Source organism: Bactrocera dorsalis, chromosome 2, assembly GCF_023373825.1.
Source record: "Bactrocera dorsalis isolate Fly_Bdor chromosome 2, ASM2337382v1, whole genome shotgun sequence".
Taxonomy (NCBI): domain Eukaryota; kingdom Metazoa; phylum Arthropoda; class Insecta; order Diptera; family Tephritidae; genus Bactrocera; species Bactrocera dorsalis.
Genome location: NC_064304.1, coordinates 91,280,273 through 91,292,553, shown reverse-complemented (window position 1 = coordinate 91,292,553; position 12,281 = coordinate 91,280,273). Strand labels below are relative to the sequence as shown.

Sequence of the window (12,281 nt, the reverse complement as noted above, 5' to 3'; positions counted from 1 at the left end):
GAAGTTCGTTATCAGACATAAATAATTGAAAAATTTCCTTCGGACCAGCCCAAATCCTGGTTTGCTACTACTCGTATTACCATACCATATTCTTTGTTGTAAATTTCACATTTTTTGGCAAGTATGCGAGAACATTACAGTTACTTGCTAATCACATTGGCAAGCATTGACATGTGTGTGTGTGTACTTACTATATGTATATGGCTATTGCGTGTGTGTTGGCTTGAGCATACAAATATATTTGCCAACATAGATTTGCCTTTTAAGCTTCAAATGTAATTTTATTACTTCCTGCGTGTGCATACATACATACATACAAAGATGCGAATGTTCCGTTGTGGTTTTTTTTTTGTTTTCCAACCAGCTCGCATGCTTGCCTAAATTTGCATTAAAATGGCAATATGGAATGCTGCCAAAAAGTATGCTTCCATTGAACCATACATTCTCCACAACCGCTCACACCTACAAGCGCTTTCAGGAATACTGTAGCGGACTGTCGCCCTTATCTGTTTGTATGTAATAGTATATAGAGTGTAAGTATGTGTATGTAGGCGCACTCTAACAAATCTTTCTGTTGAAAAAGCACACATTCACACTGAGCGAGCGAAAAAAGCATTGTTCAAGTGCCTGTGTGAGCGCCTGCGTGTGAGTTATGCAAAGCTAAGTGCATATTTAACCTCAAAAAGATGAAGGCACTTCCATTACCTCTCCATTTTAAATGCCTTAATAACTGACTTTTGGCACTAATTAAAAGTAGCAAATAATTTTTAGCATACTCAGCTGAAGTTGGCTTTATGAGCGTTACAGCATTCCAAAAACTCCATTGACTAACCTACTACTTTTTTTTGGCTTTTTTGTTGTAGTTGGTGTCTACTTAGTGTTTGGTTTTTATGCGACGGTTGACAATAATGCAAACTAAGCAGGACCTTTCTAATAAACTTATTAGAATTTGGAAAGATAGAGTGCGCTAGTTTCACTTGTGTTAACTAAATGAAAAAAGTATGTAATGAGTTCACAATGAAGATACTTACTTTGACTTTTCAATACATCCGTGTCATGTGCCGTGTAGATACCAGCAAATGCGAGTAAGTTCAGTAGGATGGAATATAACATAAAGTAAAAATATTATTGATTTCAACGATTTATTGAATTAAGTTATATGCCTCTTATATATAACGGGTGGGTCATATAAAATTTTAAATTTAAAGATAGGGCGTAAAAGATTGAGTGTAGCGTTTGCTGTATGGCACGTAGCGCCGTCCTGCTGGAACCAAATGTGGTCCAAGTCTTCCTTCTTCATTTTCGAAGAAAAATGGGCCGATGATTCCACCAGACGAAAATCCGCACCATACTCGTACAATGATTCGTGCTGGGTGCATTGGCTTCTCGACGATTACGTGCGGGTTTTCTGTGCCCCAAATGCAACAATTTATCTTCTTAACGTAACCATCGAGTTGGAAATGAGCCTCGTCCGAAAAGATGATTTTTCGATAAAATTGACCCTTCTCGGTCAAACGATCTTCTGCCCAATCTGTCAATATTTCCCAGTTTTCCTCTAGTGAATAGCGACACATTTCGTAAATTTTATACTTTTTACTGAATATCTGTCACTTTCCGAATGGTATTTGACGTTTCCAATGTCGAAATATAGATAATTCAAATTTAAAACGTTAGATGACCCACCCTATATTTTCCATATCAGAGCTACAGAGTCTACCATTATTTCAAAAAGATGTCTCAGCTTACGTACTGAAGTCTCAATAAAATTATATTTGCCTAACTGTATGTTAGTATGTATTTCGAAATTTTATGGTGATAGACGGTTCTGTGTCACATACTATATACGATAAGCTCGATGAATGTGTTATGGATTCGAACCAAATCCAATGGACTTATTGGAATTGTTCAGAGAAGGTTCCAAGAAAGATAAAATAGTCCACAACATAAAAATAATGAGCATCGTGGGAACCTGACTCATATCTGCGGATTGAAACCGGCTGCAAATGTTAAGAAATTGGACTCCACAGTTAAAACATTATACGTAGATATTATTATTGAACATAAGGAGACAATGAAATGCAGAAAATGAGATTTACGGATAGATTGAAACTATAAATTACCTCCACAGCGAAGAGTTGAACAGCGAAGTTGAGACAGAAGTAGAAAGTAGATAGGAAATCAATGTCTAATACAAGACAATGGGTGTAACGGCTGTGCAGAAAGACTTACGACTATAGTTGGTATAACCATTATTTCTTAAGAAGATAGTAAAGACCCATTTGTTAATTAAAAAAAACTCTTTGTAGCTAAAAATAAAGATTAAATTTTTGGTGCAATATTGCTTTGCCATTTTGCCTTCATATTTGATATCATAGATTGCATATACACACACACCTGTATGCTTTTCGAACACTCTCTCTCTCGCTCTTTTAAACGCGTATATAACAAATTTATATATACAAGATTTCATTCAAAATCGAATTAGGAAACGCCTGAGTCTTATTCACAAGGTAATTTATAAAATTTTCTAAAAAAAAACCTTTCTCTGAGTTTTTAATGCGCTCACTTAAAATTATAAATCGAGTTTTCGGCTGAAGGTCTTTATAAACAAAGTTTCACTAATTTCCCATACAACAGTAAGCAATAAAAATCAGCAAATCCAACTAGCAACGAAGCAAAGGATAAATGAAAGAAAACAACGCAAAAAAAATTAAACGGAGAGATTTAAGTATAGCTCGAAACTAACGAGAGCTAACGAACAGCGTATAACTCTCGCAGCACAATTACGAGCAACAAAGTAAGCAAAATACTGTTTGCGATTGAGCCCCGGACAAGCGCAACGAGATAAATAGAACGCCAGCAGGATCTGGGCACCTCAAGTAATGAGTTGAACGAGCCAAAAATAAATTGTAAGAAGCGCCAGCACAAGCATCGGCGTTCGAGGCATTTTTACTCAATTGTTATGTTGTTTTTAAGGTGAAACTTCGTTGTGTTTGTTGTTTTCATTATTTTTACCGTTAACTCAGCACTCGTTGCGGAGTGAAAACTCTGCTGCGCGCGCATAAACAGCATGACCGGCAGCGGCGAAAAGTTTGCAGAAAATTTTTTCAATTTTTTTTCTGCCGTTTCTTTTATGCTTTTTGCCACATGCGCCGAAGTTGCATGTAAAAAATGCTTTTGTTTCAGTTATTTTCAATCATAAAATATTCACTACCCATTTTAGGGATACTTGTAAAAGTGCAACCAGAATGCAGTTTCGTAACGCTGCACGAATAATGTAAATATTCATGGAGGTAAGAAGTTGTAAGAAGACAGCAGTATACACTGACAGTACCTAAGCGAGCACAAAGTTGTGAGCGCATCGTGAACTGGCTTTAAATACACTTGCAGATATGCTAGGAGAAATGTAAAAGGTTATAAAATGTAAATAAAAAATAAAGAAGTAAGAAAGAGAAATTATAAATAGATTTATGAAAGGCACTAAGTAACGGAGAAGATACATCACCAAAATTTTAGTACGCTTTTAGGCGATCCAACACTGAAAAGCACAAACGTACTGGCATATATGTAAGTGGGAAATCACCTTTATATATGGTGCTAATAAGGAAAATATTTAGTGTTATGAGTTAAGACAACGCTAACGCCTCAATTTGATATCCAAACGTATGCAAAGTAACAGGCAAATTTCAAAATGTCTGTAAGTTTCAAACAAATACGAAAAAGCGTAAACTTTCCACGGAGTTAATGAGCTGGCATATATGTTAAGGAATTTTCTGTATACGAAGTATATAGACGTTAAACTAATAAGAACTGATGAAAATATATCTTCATACTAAACTCAAAATATTTGAAAGTCATTCACCGGCGAAGAACCTTCAACACATCCAACAATGAGCTACCAGTTTAGGTATATATTAGGCGACACTATGTATTCTTCATTTACCCTTAAATAACATTACAAAACTTGCGATTGTTCAACTATATAATTTAATTATGAAGTATTCCAAATATTGTCAGTTTCCAACACGACTACGTCATCCCAACTTAGTTTCTTAGGTAAAACCTCCTCCGGTTCATTCGGCAAGTCTATCGTCCAAAATTCATAGCCAAAAAATTCAAAAAGATACATGTCTGCTGGAGAAATATAATGAAAGGCCATTGGATATTTTGCAAGACAATCTTTGCACTAAAATAAAAGAAAACAATTTCGGTGTTTAAAAGCATTAAAAAATATAAAATCACACACGACAAATGAGGCAAGTTGTCTTACCGAACGTGGATTATAGAAGCTATAATTGAAATACCAAAATGGTTCATTTATCAACTCAGGCATAAGTACCATAAATGGAGCGAATAAATAAAAGCGCGCTTCGCCATGCACATCGCGCGAATCGCCAGCAATCACACCCACAGCACGAAAGCATTCACCTATAGCCACATCATCAGGAATATAGTGATTATTAATATCGCAGCCACTTTTATTAACAATGGCCGATTCGACGAAAAGTCGCACAGCTTCCCGACTTGAAACAAAGCCACTACCACCAGACATATAAACCTTAAATTATATGAAAAATTATCCGTTTAATATAAGAAGAAAGCTAATAAAGAATTCTACATAAAGAATGATTGCAAGCCTCATCAATTTCATGTAGATTAGCCTTAGAAAACTAAAAATTATTACAAAACAACGCCGTCAAATTTTGATATGTCCAGAATCAGGCAGACTGAATTGTTTATACTATTTCAATAAGAAAGCGCCATTTATTATTGAACATATATGCTTTGTAGTTAGTCCAAGTCTTTGGACATTCAAACAGAACGGACGAAGAATAAGAGGACAATGAATGGCACAATCGACCAAAAACAACAATTGATGTTTCTGTGCAATCTTAGAGGTTTCGAAATCAAAATCTTGGAATCGAACTCTTACATCGATATGTCTCAACGTATGACCAATCCAAATTTAATCGACAACAATCCGAGTAGACCCAGATCTGGCACCCATCTGGTCTATGACATCTTCTCAGAATTCTGGATAATGCTAACACGGCAATGAAGTGGTAGTCGATGAGTTGATGACTACTTTGAGGTTTAGATAAAATGATACAGATACCGTTTTATAGAAAACATTATGATAAGGTTTACCGGTAAACTATTTTTATGGCAATTTTTTTCGCATCAACAATTAATGCATAATTGTAAGCTTGTGTAGTATAAAGAAGTGTAATACTGTTGAAAGTAGAGCAAGCTTTTTTACATATTTGATTTCACACCATACATTTAGTACTAACCTTAAAAGTTATAACAAAAGACATGTAAAAGTTTCCTACTCAGCCTTATTTCTTTTATCATTTAAACTAACTTACCTCGTCTTTCCGTCCGCCATATAATAAATTATATCCGAAGTAAATCGGCATTTCCGGGCTATACGCATATAGAAAATAGCGCATGTTTTCAATGTAGGCATAACTGTGAAAAAAAAGAGAAAGAAAAGAAAAAGAAAAGAGTGGACTATAAAATAGTGTAATACTATTGACATACTAAATAGTAGTAACTTAATATGACAAAAGTATAAAATTACTGTTAAAGGAAAGATCACGCATCGAGAACAAATTTTTGACAAAATTTAGAAATTAAGACACAACATTGGAACACTCCATAATGACAACTTAAATATTTTGCACCGGAATATTTTTTTTTTCAACACAAATAGAGTAGTATACAAACGTTAGTTATTTTTGTCTTGCTCACTCACTTGTGACTTACGTTTGCATGTTCGTGGCAAGAAAAAAAAAATGATTACTCACGCATCATCATCAGCCTTGAAGAACCAATCAGTCTCATTTGCATACTTTTCGTATATTCGCTCAAATGCGATTCTCATTTTAGGCCATAAGACCTCGTATTTATCTTCCACTTCGTTAATAACCACAGTCTCGCCCAACTCTTCGTCATCTTCCGAGGTGACAAACAAAAGCCGGTTGCAATGTTTTCCCCATGTACGCTTTATATGTATTGCCCTGGTTCTATGATTCTTCGGCGTGGTCATAACCCAACAGAGTATACGTACTTCTTTATATAACAGCTCCGCTAAATCGGTATTATTTTGTGTGGCATTTTCTGGCGTTTCCACGTTTACTTTTTCTTCGGGTAACCAACTTAATTGCTCCAAACTAGTGATATTGTGCCTATAGCTCAAAAATGCCGCTATTAATGCAATTTCTATAGTCACAAATGCGAGACGACGGTAAAGACGTAGACTTTTCTTTTGTTCTATCTGTTTTAGGTTCCCTCTTTGCTCTGACATTTTTGCTATGCAGTTCAGATTGAACTAAAAACGTTGCCAAGTGTTTTCGGTGCGATCATTTTCGAAGCCATTAACTAAATTGTTAGTTGGTTGACTTGTTATTTTCAGCATGATAAAAATATTTTATTGTTTTACATGAAAACCGGTGATAGTACATATGTACTTGCACTTTCCAAACTTTATAATCATCAACCAACGTTCATTTAAAGAAGTGCGTATCTAAGTATATTCACATCTCTATCGCTATCTCCAAGAAATTTCAAAGTACTGATTGTGTTAGAAATAGTATTCAAAACAAAATGCTATATTTAGCCACCAAGATAGCTCAAATGTTGGTGTAATATAGTCGAGACGACTATAAATGGCTGTGTTTCGTCCGGAAGAAGAAAGCTGAATGGAATACGAAAACTACAACTATTTTGTAATGAACAACAAATTTCAAGATTATAATAATGAAATCAAACTACGAAACTACGAAGAATTTTTAGTCAACAATGAGTATTAATCTATACACTTCCATAAAGTTTCAGTAGCATCTCTAGACGGCAGTATCTCTTTTTATTTTTAGCTTCTTAGTCGGTTAGTTTCCAATAGCAATACGCCCTTTTTTCCTCAGATGCCAGTCGACCTTGTCAGAATCGTGCTTTATTCATACAATGTTACGGCATTCAATAAATAATCTTCGAAGCAGATACCTGTAATTGTATTGTTTATTTCCACGTTTGGTTATTTTAGATAACACTGAAACACTGTGCCAAGTTTGCTGATAACGGCATTATAGAAATAATGTACCATATAAGAACAATGATCATAACGAATTTGTGTTGCTAAATTCTATGTTCGTGTGGCCCTTAAACATATGCATAAAAAGTACTACATATATCAATACATATTATAGATTTATAAATAAAAAATAGATAAATTTACATAGCAATGGCACCTCCAAGCGTCGAGTTACCCATTGAGGGTAAATTTTAAGTAATGTGTAGAAAATATCTGCGCTCTCAAGTTCTTCAATTGAATGTAGAATTTCTTGCTTGACAGATATTGAAGCTTTCGAACAGAAGACATCTATAAGCGCACAACAGTCTTTCAAACTTATCTAACAAATTAAGCAATGGAGATAATTAATGTAGCAAAAGAAACTTAAAGATTAATTTACAATCAGAAGATGTTGCCTAAGTACAAAATGCAATTCAGTTAGAATTTGAAAATGTCAGTTCGTCGGCGGTTATTCCAGTATCGTCGCATATTCTTGCTACTAGCGGTAGTCTCCAGCGTTTATATGTACTTAGAATATAAACGTAATGTGGGGAATTCGGAAGAGTTTACTTGGCTTACCAGAAGAAAACCAAACATTAATGAATCAGTAGTCAATGGAGTGAAAAACAGCTTAGCTCTGCAACTAGCAGATGAAGTGCGCATCCTCTGTTGGGTAATGACCAACCCCGCCAATCACAAAACGAAGGCCATGGACGTGCTTCGAACCTGGGGCACGCGTTGTAATCGTTTGATATTCGTAACCTCCGAGGACACTGCAGAATTGGGTGAAACATTTGTTCTACAAAATTTCACTGATACCCACGATGTTTTATGGGTGAAAACGAGAAGAGCCTTTAAGCATGTTTATGAAAAATATGCTAATGAGTTGGATTGGTTTTTGAAAGCAGATGATGACACGTAAGTTTTTTGTAAGCATAGGCACATTTCTATTTACTTACTCACTGTCAGTTCTGCAACGCCTTAAGCGATATGAACTCTGCCTTCGGCAATGCTATAGACGGTATTTTCTCTTCACAAAGTTCAGCACATATTGTTATTTTAAAAGAGTAGTGATCGCCTTTAATACATAAAATATCCAGTAGGTACAATTTTGCTTATTCTCAAAACTGAATAGTTTCTATCAGACATAAAGGTCGAGTGAGAGTAGCCGAGAGACATCAATTATTTGAAACAGAGCTTAGTAGAGTTCATGCTTTGATCTCATGGACTATTTTTGTAACTAATATTGATTCCAAAGCAGAATAAACCTTTCAAGAACTTGAAGGCAGACATATCAAAATTAATACGAGAGACGAGACGCGAGTGCTATATAATTTACTACGCGACATTTCTCTTGACTCGCCAAGCCCGTCTCTAAATTTTTGATCTACCATAGCAAAAAACCTTCAGATGATGCGATTATTTCAGCAGTTGGTTTGTAATGATTTTCTCAAGATTAAAAGACTATAGTTCAATACAAGTAGTGAACATCACTTTGTCGAGCGCCAAGACTATACGTTTTGTATAGTTTAAAAAATCTCTGTTTGCTTTCCTCTGAAGGCATATTATGTGCCCGACCAATATAAGCTGACTGTTGACTATTTTTCGCTCTTTTTCTTTAAATCGCTTTTATATTAAATTCGACAGGAAACACTTAGAATCTAAAAAGTATATTATTAACAATTAAGTTTGTAACAAAAACTCATAAAACATTAAAACGCTAACCTTGTGTTGTGTACTTATTCAACATAGGTACGTGCTCGTGGAAAATTTGCGCTATTTACTCTATGCATATAGTCCGGATATGCCGATCTATTTTGGACACGACTTTAAGTATGCGTACCAAGTTAAAAACGTAAGTCAAATTACTAATGTAGATTCGTAGTATTCGAAATATTTATTTTTACTTAAAAAATTCCGTGTTTTTTCCTAACACCTGAGAATTATGTATTCAATTTCTATTCTCGAAGCATTACATGTCCGGCGGTGCGGGATATGTCCTAAGCCGTGAAGCGCTACATCGTTTTGTTAATGCAGCAATGCAAAATAGTGATTTATGTCCACCTGAGGATAAGCTTATAGCCGAAGACTGGGCAATCGGTATGTGTTTACGCTCTGTGGGTGTGCTGCCTGGAGATTCACGTGATGCACACAATGAACTGCGTTTCTTGCCTCTTGAACCACATACTCTCTTAATTGGAAAGTATTTTGATGACGCATTTTGGTATTTCTCATATGGAATCTATCATCCGCGAGTGGTAAGAGAGTTTAGTTTTAATTTTCAGGGAATGTTTTCTCGCTTACATTCGTTAAAACTCCAAATATACATATATACATATACACATGCATATATAAATTTATATTTTATTCTTACAGTGTCAAAATTGTTTATCAAAACACGCGATCTCTTTTCACTATATGACAAAGGAGGGTATGTATTTAACTGATTTCTTCTTGTATCAGTTCAAGCTATATGAACCGGAGGAAGAGAAGGAAGTCCTGCCAAAGAAATTACGTTTGGATGAAGTAAAGATACCAACTCCATTCAATGCATGGGATATAACTGTGAATTAGCAAATGAAGACCACTACCACCTAAAATATTTTAACTTTTCATACAAAAATTTGTAAATTGTTTCCCGAAATATATTATGAACGTATAAAATTATCAACTATTTATTGTGACAAGAAAGAAAAGAAAATTACAAAGCAAAGAGGGGTAAAACATTGTTATAGACAGTTGCGCTCTTATGATGGTTCCACATACGTACCAAAACTTCCAGCATATCCGCATTTTTTCCCAAACTTAAGTGTTTATACTGTTAATATGGCAGATTGCAAAACCCTCCAAAAACGTCTTACCATTTTGTAAATTCTAAAATATGTAGTGCACAAGGCATTTCCTCTTTCGACCACAAATTAAGGCTGTTCCCAAGCACATTTGAAGTTCTCTTACAATGTTGCCATTGTACCTCTTACTAATCCAAAGAACTGCATGATCAAAATTGGACTATTTCCTGCTTTATCGCTATTGAGAAGCAATAGAGATAAAAATGATCGTTTTTTTGTACATAGCATAAACACTTAACAGTTAACAGCTGTAGAGTTTGTTACCCTAGACACCCACCACAAAATGCAAAAAGCTCCACAAAGCATCAAACTAAGCTTGAGCTTTTAAATGAAAAGCTCTCTTGTAAGAACTAGACGTGATGAATGGCTTCCGTTGTGCTGAGCAAATCAACGTTAGATATAAATAATTTCATATTGAGATTCGCCGGTATATCGGTTTTTCGTCAGCTTTTCATACTGATGAACATCAAAATGGCACAGCTAGTGCTAATTGAGCACCAAATACAACAACCCCTATCTACCTATACTCTTGCAACATATTGCTATCTATATATTTGTGCATTTAACGATGGTATGTATCATCTAAAACTAATTGAGTTTAATTTAGGTTTATATATTATATATATAAACGATCATGATGACGAGATAATTTAAAATCCGCTTGGCTATCTGTTCGTCTCATCAAGAACTTGGTAGACATGCTCCCTGGTACAATAAGAAGTTCAGTATTGTAGATGGGCGTCATCGGATCACTGTAACGCCCAGAAAACGCCATTGCAATCAAATTTAGCACAATAAATCACATTATGGAGAGGCACAAGTGGTTTGGAAATTATTGACAAGTGGGCGTAGCCCCACCCCCCTAAAAAGTAAAAGTAAATGGTATGAGAAGAATTTATAGGAACCTTATAGGAACCGATATGAAATTTGAACGATGGACGTGGCACCGCGCATCAAGGTTAATTAGGTGAAAATCGAAATCTCGTCACTTACTTATCCTATATCAATCAAATTCGTTGTGTAACATTCTTCTAATATTCCTATGTTACAGCACAAGAATGGGGGAAATCGGAATGTAACCTCGCCTACTTCCCATTAAAAAAAAATATATATATATATAATTTGAAATTCAATTTGATTATTTAATTTTCCACTATAAAAATAAACACCTATCATAAAAACGTTATACAACTTTGCATGAATAATTTCTTTGAAGTGTGGCATTTAATAATGAAAAAATTGTCAATCCCCTAGATTCCGAATATGAGCCCCCAGTTTCCTCTTTTTTCGTAAATATCGATCAATATTTGAGATATATAGTATAATTGAAATTCGGAGATAATCCGTTCTTGATAATTGTACGTTGTGAATCGGATCAAAACTTTCCTTAACTCCCATTTATGTATTATAATACGAGGATAAAGATTTTCAGCTTACTTTATTGGTGATATTATGTGAGGTATCGCAATAAAACCCAGAGAATATTTAATTAGTATGTGGCATGTTAATAGTATGTAGTATTGGCTAAAATAGATAACAACGTTAGAGGATGATTTAATATAATTTTTGATTTGAATTTATTTATGTAATTCACAATTTCGTCGAACAATGAGTTTCAACTTTTTCCCTCATTTCCCAATATTGCCAACACCTGACAGTATTTAGCCGATTGTGATCCTGGCAAGTTGCAAGAGTATAAAATATTCGGTTGCACCCAAACTTAGAGCTTTCTTACCTGTTTATTTTGCATCGTTTGTTGCCACTCATTTTTGCGCCTCTAAATTGCGTCAATTTCAATTGATGATGTGCTTTTGTAGAGGCATAAAATGCAAGTTGCTTTGTGGCATATAATTCATTATATACGCTTGAACGACTAATGGTTATTATTCAGTTGAAGTGAATTGGGTATAGAATAAGCTGATATTCAGCAACTACACAAACATAATTAAAACTTAATTAATTTTCTATTTTGGGCCGAACACATATGGCAAACATAGCAATACAGAGCTATACAATAATGGAATGCAATATGTGTGGTATATATGTATTTCAAAACGCTGGATTCTAACTTTTTGTTTTAATACTCTGATATAATTCTATATATACTAAATGACTAACTCGAATAGATCAAATTTTTTGCTAGGGATGCTGTGAAGGTCAACGTCTTACAATTGCGGCTTTGCGGTTCTCAACGATCTAAACCGCTCTCCATTGATAGTAACAGTGTCACCAGCTTCATTTCGAAAGAAGTACCACACCAAAGTCTCAATTTGGGTGAATGTAATAGCTGTTCATCATAAATTTGTGCATTTTCTTTTATAAAAGTTATTAAATACAACGAAAAAAAACAGATCATGACA

General features: G+C 34.8%; 2 protein-coding genes across 2 annotated transcripts; one reads left to right on the top strand and one right to left on the bottom strand.

Annotated features, from left to right (window-relative positions):
- Positions 1–3,910: 3,910 nt before the first annotated feature.
- Positions 3,911–6,445, bottom strand: LOC105230265 (glycoprotein-N-acetylgalactosamine 3-beta-galactosyltransferase 1). The gene is made up of 4 exons (XM_011210949.4): positions 5,811–6,445; positions 5,370–5,472; positions 4,271–4,558; positions 3,911–4,186 (listed from the first exon to the last, which is right to left on the bottom strand). Exons 1-4 carry the CDS (start codon positions 6,308–6,310, stop codon positions 3,992–3,994), a joined length of 1,086 nt encoding a protein of 361 aa, XP_011209251.2. The 5' UTR covers positions 6,311–6,445; the 3' UTR covers positions 3,911–3,991.
- Positions 6,446–6,683: 238 nt separating this feature from the next.
- On the top strand, positions 6,684–9,869 carry LOC105230324 (glycoprotein-N-acetylgalactosamine 3-beta-galactosyltransferase 1). The gene is made up of 4 exons (XM_011211024.4): positions 6,684–7,990; positions 8,825–8,927; positions 9,043–9,330; positions 9,449–9,869. Exons 1-4 carry the CDS (start codon positions 7,524–7,526, stop codon positions 9,644–9,646), a joined length of 1,056 nt encoding a protein of 351 aa, XP_011209326.4. The 5' UTR covers positions 6,684–7,523; the 3' UTR covers positions 9,647–9,869.
- The last annotated feature ends 2,412 nt before the right edge of the window (positions 9,870–12,281 follow it).